Source organism: Typopeltis vanoorti, chromosome 23 (assembly GCF_054136105.1).
Source record: "Typopeltis vanoorti isolate ZY-2024b chromosome 23, IOZ_Tvanoo_1.0, whole genome shotgun sequence".
Lineage (NCBI taxonomy): Eukaryota > Metazoa > Arthropoda > Arachnida > Uropygi > Thelyphonidae > Typopeltis > Typopeltis vanoorti.
The window spans coordinates 18,625,057-18,649,247 of record NC_143571.1 but is presented as its reverse complement, the minus strand read 5'-3'; the positions used below and the strand labels follow the sequence as shown (position 1 = coordinate 18,649,247).

The window sequence follows — 24,191 nt, the reverse complement described above, 5'->3', positions numbered from 1 at the left end:
TATTGTATTAATTTTTTTTTTTAGGAAAGTTATTGACCTTTTTAGTTATCTTACACCAGCTACTTAGGTGGCACTTTTTGGAATTGTCAGTTAGTGTTTAATTTTGAGCTTGATGTACTGAAGATGCCTGTGACACACAGGCGAAAATTATACTATTAAATAATCTTTCTATGTGAGTTTTTTCCGTTATTTATGTTGCTACTTAAATTCCAATTGTCTGTCAGCAAGTTGATATTTAAGTTGGCATTTGACAATACCCTCGTACACTGCTCTGTTTGTTATAAAAAGCAACCAGATTACTGAAACAACCCTCAACAAATACATGCTTTCCCTGCATAAACGATATTGTCCTCATTTACCCAATTCTGTATACAAGTTCTTACCAATTTTCCAAAACCTTAAGAACCACAAAAGAAATACAAACTAGTTTATAGTTTGATACCTTCAGTCTACCACCACCACCCTTATGCAATGGCACTGTTTAGCCCTCATTCCACTCCTCTGGAACTTGCCATGTAGCAAACTTGCAATAAACAGCCAAGTAAATGGTATGATCAATTCCTTAGCACGTTCCTTTTCTATTAGCAAATTTCCATCTTGTTCCCCTGCTTTACTGACATCTGGAGTATTCATGTGGAATACATCCTCTCCATTCAGTTCTAATCCTCATTCCCTCCTTATCTGCAAGGTGTAAAGCTTGTTTAAGGATGGAATGTCCTAATAAGTGATCATTAAATAGCTGAACTATGTAGTCTGCCTTGGTCACCTGACTACCATCTCTACCATCCATCAAGGCAATCTATTCGCAATAATTTTTCCTTCTACTGGCCACATAGTGAAAAGAACTCCTTGGATTGCAGTGCTAATCTTCTCTAATAATTAGTATTCTAATTTTTCTCAGCTTACTATACTAGTCATCTTCCTAGCCTGAGCCTTTTATTCCTCATGCAACTGTTCTCCATTCTCTTTATATGCCTTCCTTAAACTCTTTTCTATTTGCAATTCCTGTTTGATTTCTCTTGTCATCCATTTTACTCAAATCACTTTATCTTCTTCATTCAAGGTATGATTTAGAGGATGGAGTCTTTAGCTTTAGCCATTGAATGCATGCTGCAGTTTTATCTTGGACTGCTTTGGCATAGTCATCGGAAAAACCAAGTTTTGGATAAAGGCGAGAGATTTTTAATGAATAGGAAATAAAGGCACTCATCCTACCAAGAATAATTTATGTCATTGACAGTATTATTGTCAACAACATAAACAACAGTAACAGTAATTAATGACATCAAACAATTTCGCTTCTAGCAGCTTAGTCTGCGAGGTTAGAGAATAGGAGCAATCAAAACTGTGGACATTGAGATCTCTAAGGAAGATTATCTCACTATTTGGGTGATTAGACTGTCTGTATAGATAATCAAAGAGATCAGTATAATCATCAGAATTAGGAAGCAGTAAAGTCTGCAAATGAAGGCAACAAAATGAGGCAAGGAAATCTTGAACCAAAAGCAGATCACATAAAAGCAATTCCAGGTATGATAATCTTTGGCACGGAATATCAGACCTGACTAAAGTGCATGTTCGACCCTTCTTATGGAGACATCATGCATGATGTACTGTGGAAAGTTTTAGGTGAGCTGTAGTAATAGAGAATGCCAGTTAAGGTTCAGTGATGAATAATACATCAGATTTGGATTTCTTCAAGTGGTGATGCACATAATTGATGTTGGTATTATACCCCCAGATGTTAGTAAAGTATGAGGAAATTTTTTTTTTAACAAGGAGTTTGTTCAAATGTTTTGAGTGTTTTTAAAATTTTTTATTTCTCATGGGAATTTTTTAACTGCAGAAACACTGTAATTTTTATACTGTCTTTCATGTGAGGAAAATTATAGAGTAGTGGCATGCAACAGGAGATTTAGGACTTGTGGGCACATCTCTCACACAAGTAGTGCCCAGTCCAAGTGCAATCTCAACAGTGCTCTCTGTTAGCTGCTATACTCAGAATCCCTGTACCTGGCAGGATAAGCAATACTAAGATTATTCATGATCTGATCAGCAAGCTTCCCAAAGAGTTACCAACAGGTTCAATGCAGTGTACTGGTTGTCCCATGGAAACCGTTTTACTGCAATAACTTTAAATTGAGGAAGTAATGCTTCCTATTTCAACAATTACAGTGGTGAGAACATGCTCAGCAAGCTCACCACTACCATTATCTGCACTATGTGTAAGAAGGGAAGGTTACAGAAGCTGCTGTTATCAGTGATATTCTTTCCTTTCATTCTCTCTGTTGTTCAGACATACTCTTTACATTCTATTCCTGTACCTATATCCATTCTCTATGAATCAAGTCTCACTAATGCATGTCAAAATAACCAATGCTGTAAACTCCCCCTTATTCTTTATATTAATATACATGAACTGCACTAACTTCATTGTTGCACAGGCACTCATACTTTTTAATGAATGTCCCATTCAGCTCCATGACTTGAGAAATCACATTCTTCAATCATTTTAATGCTCACACTAAAGCCCTCCTCTGCATGCACTCATTCAATTGTAATAGCATGTATTTCTATTTTACTATCAGTACACCATACCATCAATTATCTCCTAACCAGTACCCCCCAAACATCCATACTCAATATCCATTTAAATACCAGCCATCATGTTTAATTTTTTCAAGTCCATCAAATTCATTCTATATATTTCTTCTTCTTTGGCACTACAGCCCCATGTAGGACCTTGGCCTCCCATTTTTTGGGTTTCATAACTCATTACGAGGGGGGGTCATTACCCCCATGTTCAACCATGTGTAATTGTCTGTGAAGCGTTGTATTCTTAAGACCGATTTGCCTGCTTTGTGGGACGAAAAACCCCAGATAAACTGGGGAGAAAAACCCTGCAGTCCACGCCCAAGCCCGGCAAACTTGAGCTCCTCACGTCAGTGACGAGAATCGAACATAGGACACTCCTTTCCCAGGCATATGGTTGCGGAGCACGTAACCACTCAGATAACTGTGTGGACATTCCATATATTTATGACATATAATTTTTCCTACAAACCCATGCATTGACTCATTTGCTATCATTACTCTTCTCACTTCACTCCAGTGATATGCTGTCAACAGACTTAAAAAAAAATCTTTACTTTCTCAGTCTTCTTTTTTTTGTTCCTTTCTATAATATTTTAATATCCTCTCTCATTCATACTTGACATTTTAGTTATAACAAACATTTTTATGTTCAGGAACTCAGGCAAGGTACATGTCACTGGTTATGCTGTCTGCAGTGGAGAAAATTTTCAGATGCTTCTATTTGACTATGTTGCTAGTATTTTTGTTTTATTTTGCAGATTAATCATGGTGGCTTCTTATTGGATCTTATTTATACATCTACCCCTGCTGGCTTGGAGTGAACTGCAAGGCAATAATGTTTGTGATAAAATGGAATCGTAAGTACTATGACATTACAGTGATTTTCTTTTAAAATGTTCTCTGTTGAAAATCTTTGTTGCTACATTACAAATTTTTATTTAAAACTATCAGAAAAATGTAGTGTATATGCATGGTGTTTTTTTTTTTTTTTTTTTTTTTTTTTTTTTAATGTGACTCCCACTCAGTGGTGGCCCATACATAAACACTGCAGCACCCCAAGGAAAAAATGAAAAAAAAAAAAAATTTGTTTGTGTTTATAAATAATAACAATGCTTACAACATTATATAAATGCAGTACAACATGTTAAAGGTTACAGCTTATGTTTTGACATTGATTGAATAGTTAATAATAGGAATTGTTCGATTAATGCTTTAGATTACGAAACAAATGCACTGTTTCGTAATCTAAAGCATATAATTTAATTTAATATAATTTAAAAGATAATAACAATGCTTACAACATTATATAAATGCAATACAACATGTTAAAGGTTACAGCTTATGTTTCGAATAGTTAATAATAGGAATTGTTCGATTAATGCTTTAGATTACGAAACAAATGCACTGCGATCTAACGCCGATATTCGTTTGCGCTTGTCATTGGATGTGACGTCATTAGATACACTGCCGTCTGGGCAGTGTATCTTATTATTGCGCTGCGTTATTTCTGTGAGATATGAAACGTTTATTATTGGTACATGTTGAACTATTTTTTGTAAATCTTATTTTATTTTGTTAAAATAACATATAATTATTTATTTATTGAATTATGACCAGTGTCACTGTTGAAAATATGAAAAAAATTATATTTTTTCAATTATCATTACACGAAACAAATGCAAACTGATATCTAACTCCCGATATTCGTTGGCGCTTGTCATTGCTATTGATACAAAACTTTTATTATTGGTGAGAATGAAATATTTTTAATAAAGCAATTTTTTAATATGTAAATTTATTTACTAATAAATTCCTTACTGATTAAGAAAAAAAATTTTTTTTAGAAATATCAACGTTAGCACAAGAATAATGTTTAATTTGCCAAATATTTCGGTCTGAATATTACAGACCATCTTCAGTGGCTACATAGGAATAGTTTTTAAAAAACAAAGTGGAATACGAACAATTGATCATTCATGCATAGAACACGCCGCATGATGTCATATCGCTAAGTATTAGAAGAGTAAACATTAAAAAAAAAAAACATAATTAAAGATATTAATTCAGAAATTCATATTGTTGCGACTTTTTCTTATCTTGTTTGCTTCTTCTTTACTTAATTAGTTATTTACTCTTTATCTACCCTTTCTTAACTAATCCAACATCCTATCTTTCTTAAATTCAAAACTCGTCTAACACTGTACCTTACTTATACACACTTATCCCTTATAATTTAAACTCTACAATCAAATATTCTCTCCTTCAGTGCTTTGCAGTCCTATTGGCCTCTCTCTGTCCTAAACAAACAATCTGAAGAAGTTCACCCTATTAGTATTAACACATTTATATTTATGCTGCGCCAGCTAATACCTAGGTAGAAAGGATTCTTGTGCAGGGTGACTCCTTTAGAGAGTTAATGATTATTTGATCAAGCATAAATTTATCTCCCCCTCACTTGTCCTTTTCTTTCTTACAGTCGCGGCTTACTTATTGCATTAGTATTCATGGGTTTATCCTGCTTGGTTCGTTGTTATTTTTATGAGCGGTAGTTTTGAATTCATATAATATAGGCAGATCAGGCAAGTACATGAATGAAACAATTTAATTAGCTTTAAGGTGATACACTATAATACATTTCAAAACAGGATAATATGGTTGCCCTCAACTCAGATCAAAAGCTCTAATTAACTTGTACTTATCACACATACTAAATCTTAACAACCTTAAATGCAATCATAAATTACAATTCATAGATTATCATTAAGCCATTCGGATACATGTGGCTATCAGTGAACACATCAGCACAATTACACTTTTAGTTTAACATGAACTTGTATCTATTCGGCCTCTTGAGCAAACAATTCTTAACACTGTCTCGGACACGTTTCTAGTTGTAGGCTACTCTTACAGTTCTTTATGTTCAGTCCAATTTAAACGTTCACACAGGAAATTCACTCTCTTCTTACAACTGGAATTAGTATTTCAAAAATCTACATTACTATTTCTGTCCTCAAACTCTTAAAACTTGTTCCCACCTTGTCTAATCATCAAGGCCTTCAAATGTAATCGCTTTGGAGGATATCTTCCATAGATCTGTGCGAGTAGAATCTCTGAGGGAAACATGGGAGGTGGCACGGTAACGTCGCCTTGAATGGATGGCTCAATTTAGTCCCTCCGTCGTATGACAACATCACAGCTATCCTAGAACACGGACATAGCTTGGCCCAATACGAATGCTACGATGGACGAACTAAGTGCCTTCTGTAATTGGCCAGGAACTTCCCTCCTACGATGAGCAGGACCACTCCGAGAGATCAGGAATCCAGGAAGAAAAAGATCGCGAATCTTCATGCAAGGCCTTTTTGTTTCATTTTCTCCTCTCGTTAAATCTCAATATTTGTGACACCCTCCAACTCGGTCACGTGTGTCCACGTCAATCTCATTAGCTCCCTCTATTAATATTTTGCCCGTGTGTCTGCCTCCTATTCCTGGAAGATGCTTAGGTTTTCCTTTCCAATACTTTCATAATGCAGGACGGTAAAAGTGACCTTTGAACCCTGACTCACAGGCTTTACTATTTCAGTGCAAGAGGCTGGTTTTCCAAACGGATTTTGCCAGCTTACATGGATTTCTATTATCAGGCCCCCCACACTTAATACAGATTATATTTAAACACTTTATACAATTTTATACAATTCCTTAAACTTTATTTTGACTTGTGTTCACAAACGATTTATTTTTTCTATTGCCAACGTTCCATGTTCTCTGCCTGAGTAGAATTAATGTTGTGACCTGAATATTTTAATATAAATCTTTTTAATGCTTATTCAGGAGACACAACAATATAATGATCTTAAATAACATTATACTGATAAAAAAAATAATAAAATAAAAAAATTATGTGTTATCCTGACTAAACTTTCCCAAATTTTTGATATAGATATACAGTCATTACGATTCAAGTTAGGACATTGAAGTATGGCCTCTACACTTTCTTTAAATAAACGTTCAAATTTGTAGTGACATCTGTGTAGGAGGAGAGTTTTGGACCAAAGGAAGTTGTGGTTTGTTTCTAATCCATGCTGAGCTAGCCCAGATTTCTCAGGTTTGTTGTGTTGAATTGATGACTGATGCTCTTGAATTCTTTTTTCTATGGAACGTCCAGTTTGTCCAAAGTAAGAAAGATTAAAATTACAAGGAACTTGATACACACCAGGTAGAGACAAGGTTGAGCGTTTAGCTTTAGATGAAGGAAAACGGGTGGATAATTTGTTAATAGGTGTATAAGTGGCTGTTAGATCATATTTCTTTAGAATTCTCAAAATTGGTTCTGAAATCCCGGAAATGTAGGGAATTGGAACTCGACGTATTGAATCTTGGTTGTTCTGTGTTGGTTTGTAAGAATTGAAAAGATGTTGTGTACTCTTTTCAGAGAAGCCATTTAGTTTCATGTGATGTTTGATAGGCCAAAGTTCCTTCTGTAATAAATGAGAAGTTGAACAGTTAGTTTTGGCTCGTCGGATTAAACATTTTGTGACTCCTGTTTTTTGCCAAGGGTGATGAGCAGTTTCTTTGAGAATATAACGACCTGTGAAAGTTGGTTTTCTGTAAACTGTTGTTGTAAGAATACCAGAAGGTGGACGTCTAAAAAAGGATAACTTGTTGTCTTTTTCAATTTCCATGGTAAACTTTATACGAGGATGTAAGGAATTGATACTGCTTAAAAAGGAAGGTAAGGAGTCTCTGTCGTGAGGCCATACAGCAAAGATACCGTCTATATATCTAACCCAAAAGGATGGTTGAGGGAATATAGATGAGAACAGGACTTCTTCTAGATGTTCTAAATAAAAGTTTGCAAGAGCAGGATAGAGTGGACTTCCTATAGCTGTTCCCTCCACTTGGTTGTAAAATTTATTTTGACATAAGAAATATCCAGAGTGCATTACGAAATCAAATAGTTTTATAATATCTTGTGGGAAGATGTCGGCTAGTAATTCCAAAGTCTCTTTGAGAGGTACATTCGTATATAAAGATTCTATATCAAAGGCAACCATAAGATCTGTAGGTTGTAAAGAGAAGTTTTTTAATTTATTTAAGAAATCATAAGAGTTTTTCAAAAAAGAGCATGAGTTGCCAATATGTTAATTCAATAATTTAGATAGATATTTGGCTATGCGATAGGTAGGAGAATCAATACAATCCACCATAGGGTGAAGAGAAATATCTGTCTTATGTATTTTTGGTAGACCATAAAACCTGGGGTGGGGGGGGGGCTTGCAAAATGAGTTTTTTGTCTTTCAATAGTGTCTACATCTAAACTTATGACCTCATCTAGAAGGGAATTTGATTTCTTCAGTTGTCTGTTGGTTGGATCTTAATTAAGTTTCTGGTATGTTATTCCTATTACTATATAGCCACTGAAGATGGCCTGTAATATTCAGACCAAATTATTTGGCAAATTAAACATTATTCTTGTGCTAACGTGTATATATTTCTAATCATTATGTCACAAGTATCGTTAAAAAATCAACAGTTTTTTTTTATTTATTATTTTTTTTATATATGTAGCACCTCCACTTAAAATTTTCACCGGCCACCACTGGTCCCACTCATGAAAGATTGTTAACCCATAGTATTAACATCGCAGATAAGTTAAGAGTTAAATAATACCGAGATCCTACTCTAGAGATCAAATACAGATCTTTTTTTTTCAAGTCTCTAATTCAGGCTTCCAGTAAGCAGGGTTGTGTTGATGGAAAGTATTATATACTCTTGTATGTGTACACATGTGTATTATGTTTGTAATTTGTCATACTACAGGCATTCAACTGCACTGATGTATTGTTACTCTCTGAACCCTTTCCAAAATATGTTCATCCTCTCAAAAACAGTGACCAAATCTGCACACCACTGTAGTTTATATGTGGCCTGATTACAGCTTTGTACAGTGAAATTATATTTGTTCCTGTATATCAGTTTCCAAATTCCAAATTTCAAACCTTTATACTTCACATCATTAAATATCTACACATCCAGTCTATTCAGATGCTCCTTGTAGAACCAACGTGAGAAATAAATTAAAGATGCCAATTGTAATCAAACAAAGTTTTCATGCGAAGTATCTTTACAACTGAGCTACTTGCATATAGGGGCTCATGACTTCACATTACCTTACCTTACCTTACCTATCCTCTTCGCTCCCTGTGGAGCATAGGGCCTCAACCATTGACTTCCATCTGATCCTATTCAATACTTCTTTTTTTATCTCTTTCCAGGAACATCCCAGCCACCTTGCCTCTATTTCTAGTTCTCTTCTCCATGTTATCCTGGGTCTGCCTCTTTTCCTCTTGCCTTGGGGATTCCATTCTAGTGCAATTTTTGCTATTTCTTTATCTGGGTTCCTGATTGTGTGACCTATCCAGTTCCATTTTCTTTTAGTGATTTCATTTCTGATGCTGGTTTGACCTGTTCTCTCCCAGAGTTCTATGTTTGTTTTTTATTTTATTTGGCCAGTATATTCCAGGTATCTTCCTCAAGCATTTGTTTATGTAGACCTGTATTTTATTTATGTCTTCCGTTGTTAGTGAACATGTCTCAGCTCCATATATTAAAACTGGTTTAACATTAGTGTTGAAGAGCCTAATTTGGGTTTTTAATTTTATTTCTTTGGACCCCCAAATTTTCTTCTTCATATCGATTGCAATCTGTGCTTTCTGGATTCTATTTTGTATGTTTAGTTCCTCCTTGTGTGCTGATCACTGATCCCAGGTAGATAAAGTTATCTACCTGTTCCAGTGTTTTCCCTAGTATTTCAAAGACTAATTCTTGTTTGGGGTTTATCTTCATTACTTTGGTCTTGTTATGATTTATTTTCAATCCACATTTATTTGCTTCCTGGTTTAAATTATCTATTTTCTTTTGGAGGTGTTGATGTTTTTGTGCCAAAAGGCATATATCATCTGCAAAATCCAGGTCACTGATTTTATTTGACCATCCTCATTAAATGCCAATTCTTTCTTCAGATATTTTCCTCATCATCCAGTCAATGACAGTCAGAAAGATGGTCAGAGAGAGTATACATCCTTGTCTTACTCTTGTGTTTGTTGCAAATGGTTCTGATAGTTTGCCATTATTTATTATTTGGATTTTGTATTTATCATGAGTTTTCTTTGTTATTATTATTATTATTATTAAACAAGACCTCATGGAGTCAAAGACTCATCTAGGAGGTCCTTTTATCTCACACACATCTCATCATACCGTGTCTTAAACACATTCAAACTCCTTGCAGACACCACACTCTCAGGCAAGGCATTCCAATCACTCACAACTCTGCACGAAAAAACCTGCCTCTCACACCCTCTTTATACAGTTTCCAGGGATGACCTCTGGTTCTCCCCTGATCTCCCACTACTCTCTGTAGAACTTCTCCACCATTGATCCTATAACAACCCCTTACCAACTTGTAGGTCTCTATCATATCTCCCCTCTTCCTTCTCTCCACTAGACTGCAAATTACATCTTTTCAATCTTTCCTCATACTCGACATTCCAGAGGTCAGAAACTACCTTAGTCAGTCGCCTTTGGACCCTTTCCAACATCTCTTCATCCTTCTGAAAACCAGGTGACCAAATCTGGGCACAATAGTCCATGTGTGGCCTAATCAAAGCCTTATACAATGGAACAAGAATCTCCCTACTTCTACACGTCAGTGTCCTCCGCATCATTCCCAGAAGTCTTTGTGTTGTCTTCACAATTTTGGCGATGTGTCCCCTAAATTTTAGTTCCTTATCCACTGTCACCTCCAGATCTCTTATTTCCTCTACTTCCAACAATATATTCTCACCAAGCATAAATTCTGCATCCCATCTTTGTTTTCCAAATTTTAAAACCTTACATTTTGCAACATTGAACTCACATCCCCATTTGCTTGCCCAATCACTCAATTTATTCAAATCTTCTTGCAAGGCCACAACATCTTCACTACTCTTTATGGTTCGTCCCAACTTTGCATCATCTGCAAACAACTGAATATCTCCATCCAAATCTTCGCCAATATCATTAATATAGAAGTTAAATAGTAATAGCCCTAAAACAGACCCCTGATGCACTCCACTAGTGACTTTCCTTTTCCTGGATATTGCACCCCCATACACAACTTGTTGATACCTATCAGATAGCCAGTCTCCAATCCAATGCACTAATCTAATATCCAATCTCATCCACTAATCTAATATCCAATCCCATCCACTCTAGTTTGACTGTCAACTTATCATGGGGTACTGTATCAAAAGCTTTTGCTAAATCCAAGTATATTACTGTGTATCCTTCTCCTCTGTCCAAGGAAGCAGTCACTTTATTGTAATAAGTAAGTAGATTACTAAAACATGACCTCCCTTTAGCAAATCCATGCTGTCCATCAAAGATTATACCTTTGTTGTCAACCCAACTCTGGATCCTAATTCTCACAAGCTTCTCCAACAACTTAACCACAACACCTGACACACAGATAGACCTATAGCTTGATGCTTGAGTTCGATCACCTCCTTTATGAAGTGGCACAATCTTGCCCTCCTTCCACTCTTTAGGGACTTGACCAAGTGCAAGACTCGTATTAAAAAAATATGTCAAGGCAGGTGTCAACTCTCTGGCACATTCCTTCAGCATACACGGTGATATATTATCAAGTTCCACAGCGCCTTATTTACATCTAGTTTACTCACCTCCCCAAACACCTCTTGCTCACTTACAGTCAGTCTCTCCTCCCCATCATCAACTGCTCTTAAGCTCTCCATGAAGTCACATTCACAAGATTGAAAGATCTTTTATGAACTGCTCATTAAGTATCTCCACCACACATTCTGCAACAGTTGTCTTTATACCATTTCCTCCAATCAATGTCATCCTTCCATAATCATTCTTTCTTTTGCTAGCTACATATCGAAAGAACTCCCTAGGATTCTTTTTGGCTTCATTAACTAACTGCTGTTCATACCTCTCTTTAGCTACTCTCACCAACCAAGTCACCCTCCTTGCCTGGTCTTTGTAGACCTCATGAAATTGGTTACTTCCACTTCTCTTATGCTGCCTCCACAATGCCCTTTTTCTCTGTATTGCATGCTTGATCTCTTTATTCATCCATCTCACACCTACCTTATTTAACCTTCTCACCCATGGTATACATTTAGACATTGCATCTACTAAATATTTTTTGAAAATCCCCCAAGCTGCATTGATCTCTTTTCCAGCTAACTCCTCATTCCATGCTACACCTGCAAGCTGTCTCCTGAGCTCTTCATAATCACCCCCCCCCCCCTTGTAGTTCCACACATACCCTTTTTTCACAGGGGTCCTTGCACTGCTTGCAACGACCCAAGTAATCACCTCATGGTCACTTTCACCAATTGGTGGATGATTTGATTCCTCATTGATAATTACATCCTCCGATGAGATGACCAAATCCAAGACCCTTAATCCTCGTGTGCCCTCTGTTACATACTGTCTGAGGTAGTTATCCCTCAAAAACTCAAGAAACTCATTTTCTTTACTTCCAGTTGCTATCTCTTCATTCCAGTCTATATTGCCATAATTAAAATCACCCATAATGATCATCCTTTTCTTATTTGCTTGGCTTATTTGACTATACATTTCGCCATCACCACCATCCACATTACCAGGTCTATAACAACATCCCACCAAGTATTTGATTCTATTGACCTCTATCTCACACCATACTGCCTCAAAACCACTGGCCCTCTTGCATCTCTACCTTGTATGGACATAACTGTTTCTCTATCATCAATAGCACTCCCCCTCCCTTTTTACCCCTTCTATCCTCACGAAACACATCATACCTTTCCATCTCTATTCCTGTCAGGATGTCATCCTCATCTAACCATGTCTCACTTATTCCGACAATCTCTGGGTGCACAGATGCAATTAGTGCAACCATTTCATCTGCCTTGTTTCTTATACTTCTAGCATTGGTATACAAACACAACTCATTTCTGGATCTACAGTTAGTTCCACTGATACCACTCACTCGATGTGATCTCTCCATGCTGGACTGGGGCCGTTTCCCTTTCTGCTTCTTCATTTTAGAACCCTCTGCAATTCCATCTGTTTCCTCTTGATCCCTGATCATCCCATTACTTTCCTGCCTACACATGCTCTCACCTCCTCTTGGAGCATCCACCTTTGTCACGCTGTGTACTCCTGTCCACCCTGAGCCTCCCCGTTTCCCAGCTCCTCTTGCACACCCATTCTCTCATTTTCTATACTCATACCACTCACTTCCCCATTCATTTCCACTTCTTCAATCTCTCCTGTCTTACTCTCCTGCTCTTCCACATCACTTCCCTCTTGATCTGATTCATTCTCTCTATTATATTTATGATATTTATGATTTTCTGAGATATCCCGTAGTGCTTCATTAACTTCCACATAGTCTTTCTCTCTATGCTATCAAATGCATGTTCGAAATCGATGAATCCCAAATATAGGCTACTCTGCCACTCTATTGACTGTTCAACAATTATTTTTAACGTTATTATCTGATCAATACAAGATCTGTTTGGTCTGAACCTGGGCTGTTCTTTCCTCAGTTTAGTTTAAATTTCTTGTTTCATTCTTTCTAGCAAAATTCTAGTAAATACTTGACTTACAACATTTAGAAGTGAAATCCCTCTCCAATTTTTACAAAGTGTTATATCTCCCTTTTTTGGCAGTTTAACCAGGAGTCCTGTATTCCAGTCTTCTGGCCATTCCTCCTTTTCCCATATTTGATTAAATAGCAGGTGTAGCATTTCAACAGTAGTGTTTATATCTGCTTTAAGTAGTTCAGCCTGTATATTGTCACTCCCAGCTGTTTTATTGTTTTTTGTTTTCTTTACTGCATGAGTTATTTCTAGTTTAGTTATAGTTCCTGTATTTATTTTAAGTATTTCTTCTTTTGGTGTTTCTGGTATTTCTTGTTCTAGGTTATCTATTTCTCCATTTAAAATTTCTTGGAAATGTTCTACCCATCTTTTTTCTATGCCTGCTTCATTTGTGAGTAACTTTTCTTGTTTATTTTTTACAGGCCCTTCTCTTTTAAAACTCTTCCCAGCTAGCTTTCTTGTTATCTCAAACAACCTCTTTGGGTCAAATTTACTTGCTGCTTCTTCAGCCTCTTTACACATTTCCTAGAGGAAAACTCTTTTATCTTTCCTTGCACTTTTTTTTTACCCGTCCGTTTTTAAGCCTGTATCTTTCATTTATCCTATTTCTTTTGTTTTCTTCTGTACTTTGCAGAAGTGTATTTCATAAAGCTTTCTTCACATAATTTGATGGTTTCTTCAGAGATCCATTGTTTGTGATTCCTACTCTGCCTTCCCAGAACTTCTTTGGCTGTACTATTAAATGTATTCTTTATTTTTTCCCAGTTCTCTCCGATGTCTATTTCCTTATGTTGTTCTACAAGGCTTCCATGTTTAATCCTTAATGTTACTTTATATTTGTCTTTTGTATCCTTGTTTTTCAGTTTGGATATATTGTATTAAAGTATTGTTAAAGGTAGCGAAAGAAAAGAGTGACAGAGTTAGAATGGTTAGTCTGTTGCCGCGGTATGACAGAGAGGAGTTTAGGAGGAGGGATAATCGCAAATGACATTATGCGTAGGTTATTCAGACGGTGTGGTGTGGAATGACTTTGAAGGGCAAAAGGACTTATACAAGATGGATGGCCTGCATTTGAATGGACTTGGTGTGCGGAGACTGGAAAGAGTGTTGCTGAATGAAGTGAAAATGGATGTGCAAAACCAGGGAAACTAGAACTACCAAGGAGGGGAGGGGGAATGGATATGCAGACATCAGTGAGACAGATGAGTGTAAGAATGTATATAATGTACCCGAGCCAGCACTAAGGACAAAAAATGAAATGGGAATGGATGATTTAGAATAACGCATCAATATAGGGATGGGACTAAGGGATCACTGCATTTCATGTATGCTAATGCCAGGAGTATTAGGAACAAGAAGGAAGAATTTTTGGCCTTGATTGGCTCTTCCTGGCCACAGGTTATTGGCATTAGTGAAACATGGCTGACGGAAGAAGATATAGTTAGTGGGATAGAATGTGTAGGTTATAGTGTGTTTAGGAGGGGACAGAGAGAATAAAATGGGAGGAGGAGTGTTATTGATGATAGCTGATGAACTGCAGCCAAGGAGAATTGAAGTTGTATCGCAGGATAGTGAAAGGAGCTCATTTGAGGCTATTTGGTGTGACATTGAGACTGGCAGAATAAAATATACAGTTGGGTGCTGGTATAGACCAGGTGATGGAATAGATGGTGGAGATAGTATGCATAGGGAAATTGATGAAATGAGTGGAAGGAGGGTAATTATTATGGGGGATTTCAACTATGGTAACATTGATTGGAAGGAGGAGAGGACACATGTGAGGAAGAAACTGGATTTTATTCAATTATTAAGGGATAACTATCTGAGACAGCATGTAATTGAAAATACTAGGAGTGTGAGAGTGCTTGACTTGTTAATAGCATCTAAGAATTTGACTGTAATGAATATGACCATGTTGCCACCTATTGGTGAGAGTGATCATAAGGTCTTGACCTGGGAAGTGGCTAAAGGTGTGGAATTTTCGATTAAGACAGGGTATATGTGGAATTACCATGCTGGCAAGTATGACAAGTTTAGGAGATTGCTTGGATCAGTGCCATGGCATGTACAACTGCAAGGGCTGGACGTCGATAGAGCATGGGAAGGGGTCAAGGAGCATTTACAGGAGGTAATGGCTGATTGTATACCTAGGGTCCGAATAGTAAAACAAGTAGGGGTTAAATGGATGAATAACACCATTAAGCTTGAGCTGCAAAAAAAGAAACAACTGTGGAGGGAATTTAAAGAAAGGGGTGACCTGCAGGCACATGAACGGTATAAAGTGCAGGCCAGAAAGGTAACGAGTCTGGTAAAAAAAGCAAAAGCGGATTATGAAAGGAAACTAGCTTTGCAAGCAAAAGAGAATCCCAAACAGTTCTTTCAATATGCTGCAAGCAAGAAAAAAACTGTTCACGGCAAAATGATTTTAAGGAATGACGATGGTAAGGAGGTCACTGAATCAGTCGATATAGTGGAGATACTGAATGCGCACTTTGCAAAAGCATATCATCCAGGTGGTGACATTGAAAAAAATGAAGGAACCATTAGTTTATATGGGAATAGTGATGAATGAAGTGGAGGTGACTAGTCTATTACAGAACCTTAATGTGAACACATCTGTGGGATTGGATGGTATACCGACATGGGTCTTGCGTGAAGCGGCTAAAGAATTATCAGTGCCCTTGACCATGTTGTTTAATCTGAGTCTCAGGTCTGGTTTAGTCCCAAAGGTGTGGAAAGAGGGGAAAATAGTTTCACTGCATAAAGGAGGATCCAAGACTACGGTTGCAAATTACTGACCGATCAGCATATCAGGAGTCGTTGTCAAGGTCTTAGAGAAAGTAGTCAAGGGAAAAATACAGGAATGGATTGATGAAAACGAGATACTGTACAGGGGACAGCATGGCTTTGCGAAGGGTAGATCATGCTTCAGCAACGTGCTCAAGTTTTATAACAAGGTGACAGCTGAACTGGATAAGGGAAATGGGTTTACAGTGATACTGTTGGACCTGGCAAAGGCGTTTGACAGGATACCACATGGTATTCTAATCCGTAAACTACAACATATGGGAATGGATATAGGATTGGTGAGATGGATAGGTGGTTGGTTGATGGAGAGATATCAAAGAGTAGTTTATTCAGGAGTAGAGTCCAAAAGACGGCCTGTGACTAGCGGTGTGCCGCAGGGTTCTGTTCTTGGACCACTGCTGTTTAATCTGTTCATTAACGATATAGGGAAGGATCTAAGTGAAACAATTCATTTGTTCGCTGATGATGCAAAGTTGGGTAGGGCAATAGTGAATGCAGAAGATGTCAAAGTCTTGCAGGATGACTTAGATAGATTGGAGTTCTGGGCTAAGGAGAATGGATGTCAATTTAATGTGACAAAATGTAAGGTTATGCATTTTGGGGTGAAAAGATTAGCAGCAGTATACCACATTGGTGGAACTGTACTCCAAGAGATTGATGAGGCCAGGGACTTGGGAGTGTTGGTGGATAGGGAGATGAAGTTTAGGGGGAACATTACAAAAGTAGCTAAATCAGCTCATCAACTCACTTGGTTGTTGAAAAATACCTTGACGAGCAGAGACAAGCAAGTTATTGTACCTCTGTACCGAACCTTGATAAGACCTCATCTCGACTACTGTGCCCAGATTTGGTCACCTCGGTTCCTTCTTGATGGGGAGGAGGTGGAGAGGATGCAGAGGCGAGTGATTAAGATGATAACAGGTCTATGGAATGAACCATATGAGAACAGGTTGAAGATTTGTGGGTTGCAGAAACTAGTTGATAGGCGGAGGAGGGGAGATATGATTGAGACATTCAAATTGCTAAAGGGATTCTATAGGATTAATTCAGAGGATATTTTTGAGATCAGGACTGGTGGTGGTGGGAGAACTAGGGGACACCTATGGAAGCTGGGCAAGAGTGTGGTTAGCAGGGGTGTTAGAGCTGGGTTCTTTACTTTTATAGTGGTAAATGAGTGGAATAAGCTGCCAGAGTCTGTTGTGGGTGCTATGACGGTGAACGAGTTCAAGACAAGGTATGATAGATACTGTGAGAATGTAATCGCATAGTTGTGTGGACATGATGTTTAGGGCCTCCCTTGATGAGTCTAAGGACTCCTGGAGTCACCCGAAATAATAATAATAATAATAATAATAATAATTAATTCTTTGGTTCTTGCCTTTAAATATTTTTCTTAGTTTCATTTTTATTTTTGCAATCAATAATAAGTGGTCTGTAAAGCACCTGCTCCTCTCCAAACTCTTACATTCATCAAAGAGGTTCTCCAAGGTCTGTTTATTAAAATATGGTCTATTTGATTTTTGGATTTCTTATCAGGTGATATCGAAGTCTGTTTATGGATGTCTTTATGTTTAAATGCGGTTCCTCCTATGATCATATTATTGAAAGTGCAAAAGTCTTTTAGGATTTCTCCATTTTCATTACAATTTCCTAAACCTTCTTTTCCTATTATTCGTTCATATCCCACTTTACTATTTCCTACTTTTGCATTCATGTCACCTATAATTAAAAGCATATCTTTATTTTTGACTTCGTCTACTTCTTTTTTGCAGCATGTCATAGAAGTCTTCTTTCTCTTCTATTTTTGCATTATTTGTTGGTCCATATATGTTTATTATCGTCACATTTCTGTATTTAGTTTTAAATCTAGCTTTGATTCTTTCAGAAATTGGTTTCCATTCAATTAGTGCTCTTCTAGCATCTGTTATTAGCATGAAAGCTACCAACAGATGCCAGTACACATAGAAAATGATACACCTTTGCTGTGTGTGTCATCTTCATTCTGGTTTCCAGAATATAAAATGTATTTGTTTGTTGTTAGTTGGATTTCTCTGCTACCATTCCATCTTGTCTTGTTTAGACCTAATATTTCTATTTTGTATCTTTCCATTTCTCTGGTTAGTAAGTTAGCTTTTCCACTTTTGTACAAAGCCCTAATATTCCAGCATTCAATTTTGGTTAAACGTTTTGGGCTAAAGAGGTTTTTTCTTGGAGTTTTCCTCCTGTCAGCTTCTCCAATGGGGCTTTCACTGGCTTGCTTCTTTTCCCCAGTATTTCTCCTTCTTGGTTTTGTGTCAGTTTTCCAACAATGGTTGAGGTTTCTGAAGCAATATGTTCTTTCCATATTATGGTTGCTAGTTACAAACACAACCCTCCTCTTTTCTCATCCGGGCTTGGGACTGGTAATGGCGGAGTTATGAATTGCCTTAGTATCCAATAATGCAAGGCACATATCCTAATGGACATGCATAATGCTATACATTATGGAAGGGCCACTATCCAGACCAGTTTCAACCTTTATGTAGTCTCATCATTAGGAGCCAGATCCAGAAGAGATACCAAGGTTGAAGTAATGCAGAAGTCATATATTTCCAGTATACAAGTAGCCAAAAGATGGCACACCTTGGTATATTTTGTGATTCTATGTCTGAGATCAATGATAAAACCAATTATTGGAGATGTAATGTATGTTTACTAAAATTGGGGGCACTAGACCATTAGTTTGATTATTTTGTGCCCTATTTTTTTTTATTATTTTTATTATTGTTATTAACATGATTGAGTCACTAGCTTTATTGCAGAAAGTTTCACTACTCTTCACTGCCATTGCCACTCTCTATCATAACATCAGGTAAGCACTCCTCTGGCACTCTACTCTGCATACCCTGAATCATCGAATCTTCATTCATGACACTCCAAACAGATTCATTCATCCTTCACTCACTGGTATCCCTGATTAACTGCTTCCAATCTCTCTCTCTGGTTTCTCTCCCTTCTCCCTCTCACCTCTCTATCCCTTGCTTCCACACTCTCTCGTCTTTCTGACATTTTCTCTCTTTCACTGTCTCTCCAATTCTTTTACCTTCCTCTCTCGTTTTCCTTGCTTCTACACTCATTTCCTGTCCCCCCCTTCTCTCCCATTCTCCTGCTTTCTTCTCTCCAATGCCATTCTCGTACACTTATTCTTGTGGTAAAAGTACCAAAAAAATTATAGGTATTATTTCTGGGAAAATTCCCATGTTAAAAATTCCCTTTAAAAATTAGTTAAAAAGAGAATTCAGGAATGGGTGGATAAGAATATGATGCTTCATGAGGAGAAACATGGCTTTGTGAAGGATCATGCCTTAGTAATTTACAAACTTTTTATAATAGAGTGAGTTGGATAAAGGAAATGGCCATGCAATTATTCTGCTGGATTTTGCAAAGGCATTTGACAGAATACCACATGGAATTCTATTATGCAAATTAGAACGAATGGGGATTGATATGACACTGGTTATGTGGATAAGAAGTTGGCTGCTGGACAGATATCAAAAAATGGTATATATGGAGGAGCAGAGTCCAGACTAGGACCACTAATTTAATTTGTACATAAGTGATATAGGAAATAACATGAAAGGAAATATTCAGTTATTTGCTGATGATGCAAAATTAGGTAGAGTAATAGTGATTCAAGGTAATTTGGAGAGCTACAGGATGATTTAAATAGGCTGTCAGCATGGGCGAAAGATAATAGATATCAGTGTAATGTGGAGAAATGCATGCATTTTGTCATGGTATCCCCAAATGCATGAATTTATGTATTTTGGGATAAATACAGTAGATTACAAGCTATGTACCACATTGATGGAACCAGAAAATAAATGAAGCTAGGGATTTATGGGTGGTGATAGACAGAGAATTGAAGTTTAGATGGTATGTTGCTAATGTAGCTCATAAGATTACTTGACTATTGAAGTAAAGATAAGGAAGTTATTATTCTACTTTTAAGGACTTGATATGTCCACATCTGGATCACTGTGCTCATGTCAGGTCTCCTGGGTTTCTTGTGGATGAGAAGTGGTGAAAAGGATTCAGAGGTCAGCAACCAAGATGGTGAGTGGTCTGTTCCCTATGAGGATAGATTGAGGGTATGAGGACTTCAGAAGTTGGTTGGTAAGTGAAAAAGAGGAGATATGAGATATGATAGAACCATTTAAGTTACTTAAAAGATTTTATAGGATTGATGCAGGGGAAATGTTTCAGCACTTGGCTAGAGCAGATAGAACAAGAGGTCATCCTTTGAAGTTGAGTAAAAGTGTGGTTAGTAGGGGCATGAGGACTAGATTTTTCACTTGGAGAATTGTGAATGAATCTAATAGGCTGCCAGAGTCGGTTGTTAGCACTTTGTCTGTTAATGGGTTAAAGGAGAGGAGAGGTATGATTGATTGCATGTCCTGGTTGGCCAAGTGGTTAGCATATTCACTCTCCAGCCAAAAGGATATGGATTCAAATTCCACTGTGGGCTTGGATGTTTGTGATTGTCTGTGAAAATACTAGTGGTAGTTGGTGGGCAGTAAAAGGCATTGGTGTAGATGATGTGGTTCGCTCTAGTTGGTGGATTGAGTGGTGGAGACGGAGAGTTGTTGAGTAGCCCTCCCTCGATGAGTCTTTGGACTCCTTGGAGGTGTCACGTAATAATAATAATAACTGTGCCAGTTCAGTGAAACATTATCTATGTGAAAACATTAGTGAAACTTTACCTGTAGGAAAGATTGTCAAAAAAAGTGGTCTGTGAGATAGAAGTTGAAGTGAGAGAGTAGTGAGGGAGCAATCATCCATCAGCTAAATCCCTCTTCCTCTAAACAGCATCTGAGAATTTTTAGGGAGGTTTTAGGTGTACTATCCTAACCATGTGAACAGTATTCTAAGGATAGGTGAATTTGGGATTTGTATAGTTGGATGGGTGAGAGTACCATCTAGAAAAGAAGAGAATGTCTACTTTTTATAGAGACTTAGTAAGTTGTTGATGTCATGTGTTTAAGCTAGAAAAGTCTAGAGGCAAATGTCGGTCCAAGGAGATAGGAGATCTGATCCACTTTGGTGATTTGGGTATTACTGAGGATAAGGGAAAGTAATCTGAGAATCCCTTTTGCAAGAAAAAAGACAAGACTGCATGTTGATGCTATTGAAGGTGACCAGTTTATTTTTGTGGCATTGAAAGATGGATAGATACCATTGTTCAAGCACTGGTTACAGATAATCTTGAAACTTAGGATGTGTGAGCATTGCATGGTTCATTACGTACAGGAGCTTTAAATAGGTTAGGTGACATAACAGATTCCTATCCTGCATTAGTAGTGAACCTTGAAGAAAGGGATCCATCCACCATGACACACAATGAATAACAAGAGAGAAAGCTGGCTACCTAATTACAGAGAGAATATGTAACAAAAAAAAATGCAATTTATGTTCAGTATATTCTTTGCCATTTGATAACAAGTAGCAGCCATCTAAACAACATTACTGATTTCAATTAAGAAAAAGTATTTTATTTTATACAATATATATAAATGATCTTTTTTTCCATATTTTCTTATAGGTACTTAGAATATGTTATGGTTTCATATCGGCGACCATATCAAGTCAGAACATTCACTTGGTGCTGGAATGTCCCTCCTCGATGTTCAAAATATAGGTAAATAATAAAATTTTAATTTTTTGTTAGTATTCTATATCAATATTTGGTATGGAATAATTTATTTTGGTATAGAATAATCTGGTAACATATTTTATACACCATAACTTATTCTGCAATTTAGCAACTTTATTTAGCAATTGTAAACCATAAGCCATAATTTTTTTTTAAGATTCATGAAGGGAAAAAAAGCAGAAAACTTGAGAAACAAAACTAAATATTGTTTTCTTTCTTTCTTTCTTTCTTTCTTTCTTTTTTTTTTTTTTTTTTTTGAAATTATGGATTCTACAACCATGTTAGAATAACATTTTATTATTCCGACGTTTCGATCTTCATATCAAGATCATCTGAAGCATACATAAATATACAAGACAAGCTGCGTTACATCTCAAACTGTAAGCTAGAGAAACAATCATTTGATCACATGCTACTCACTGGCATGACCTCTAGTGAAAAAAAAAAAAATTACATCAAGCTAATTTAATTTTTGATTATATGAATAAATATTCTTGCTTACAGATGGTTTTCCTTCCAGTAATAGTGATGTCCTATTTCTATTATTACAATTGTTATTTTTGATTTGAAAAAAAAAATAAAATAAATAAATAAACTTTCTTATAGTTTTTTTTTATTTCACCTTTACAGTGATGTCCCATTTTTCAGTATTAAAGTTGTTGTTATGGATTTTTAGAGTCCTGTTTATACTTGTTCTTAGAGAGGAAGGATTCGTGAGATGAATATATGCAGGGCCGGCAGAAACGGGCATGCGGGCGCCACTACGAAGGGGGCGTTGCCGCCTGGGCACCATTCATAAGTTCATTTTTAAGAAACAAAATTTTTATCACGAAAACAAAAAGTTCTTAGAATGATCAATATTAAAATAAATAAGTCCGGATACACTGAATAAAAATTTAAAAAAATTGTATATTGCGTCTCTGATCAGCCAGCTGTTTACAATTTTGCAGTGAGAGCAGGCTAAATGCTTGCCTACAGAATGTTGTGTCTACTGCAGTCTATCTAAAGTGAAATGGTGAACGGTTTTTATGTGCAAAACCGAATTTTCATACAAAACATTTGTTGCTAGTTAACTAGTCATATGGTACGCATTTCAGTAGTACAGTGTGGACTGTTATTTTGTCTCTGTGTCATGTTGTGTAATAATTTCTTGTGGGTATAAAATAGAAATGGAATCAAAAATTAAAAAAAAGTTATCCGGTGCACAAAATCATAAACGTCATGCTGCGAAAGAAACAGATCTTAAGAAACAAACTGGGACTTTTAATAAATTTGTTAAAATATTAAAATATTCTGATGTAGATTGTAACCAACTTCATACATCAGAAATCAGAGTTGAAGAACATCATCCAGTTTGCATGAAAGTACCATTACAACTATTGAAGATAACAAGACGCATGATTTAAGTGAAAAAACAGGAGAAGATTTAGTTGTAGTTGACCATGAAACTAACACATTGTTAGTCTCTGTAAATTTAGAAGATCCAGGTGAATGGGGAAATATTGATGAAAAATTAAGAGTTGTCATAAATTTGGCGACATGTATTATAATAGAAAAATGGAAAACGGTGAGCTCTTGCCAAGAACCTGGCTCATTTATTCCGAAACTTTAAATTCTGTTTTTTGGTTTTGTTGCAAACCTTTTGCACCTACCGAATTAAGTAGTCTTGTAGAAGGTTATAACGATTGGAGAAATGTAAGTACAACTTTACATAGACAACTTTGAAGAGACTAGTTTAACTCACATGAAAAATTGCTTAAAATGGAAGGAAGTTGATAAAAATTTAAAAAACAAAACTACTATTGATTGCCAGACTCGATGGAAAAGAAACATTGGACGAGTGTTTTAGAACGCTTGATTGAAATTATAAAATTCCTTGGTAGCCAAAATTCAGCTTTTTGCGGATCATCTGATAAATTATATGAAAGGAATAACGGCAATTTTTTAAAATTAGTCGAACTGTTTGCAAAGTTTGATTCCATTATGGAAAATCATGTTGAAAGGACCCTACAACGAAACAATAGAGTACACTATTTGAGTAAAGACAGTCAAAATGAAATATTGGAAACTTTAAGTAATGCAATCAGGGATGCAATTTTATTATCAATTCGAAAATCTAAATATTATTTCATAATTTTAGACTGCACACCTGATGTAAGTAAAAAACAGAACAAATGACCATTATTATTCGCTATGTTTCCTGTGACAATGGAATTGTCAAGATCAGGGAAAACTTTTTAGGTTTTGTAGATATATCAGATTCCACAGGACATGGTTTATGCAACAATAGTGGAATAACTGGAAATATGGAACATTCCCATTGAAGACATGCGAGGTCAAGGGTATGCCAATGGGGCAAGTATGAAAGGGAAAAAATATGGGCTAAAAAATTTGTTTTAAACAAAAATCCTCGACCTTTTTACGTGCCATGTGCTGCT

The 24,191-nt window shown here is 36.6% G+C and overlaps 1 protein-coding gene across 13 annotated transcripts in view; it reads left to right on the top strand.

Moving 5' to 3' along the window:
• LOC150093662 (uncharacterized) overlaps positions 1 to 24,191 on the top strand; it is a 442,983-nt gene that overhangs the window by 103,032 nt on the left and 315,760 nt on the right. For all 13 annotated transcript variants that reach the window (XR_016550305.1, XR_016550303.1, XR_016550304.1 and 10 more), the window contains 2 exons: positions 3,354 to 3,452; positions 21,643 to 21,738. Coding sequence is in view for 9 of the 13 variants with exons in the window: in XM_090412731.1 (XP_090268857.1) it covers positions 3,354 to 3,452; positions 21,643 to 21,738 (195 nt within the window). In the remaining 4 variants the exon portion in view is untranslated. The remainder of the gene's footprint in view (positions 1 to 3,353; positions 3,453 to 21,642; positions 21,739 to 24,191) is intronic.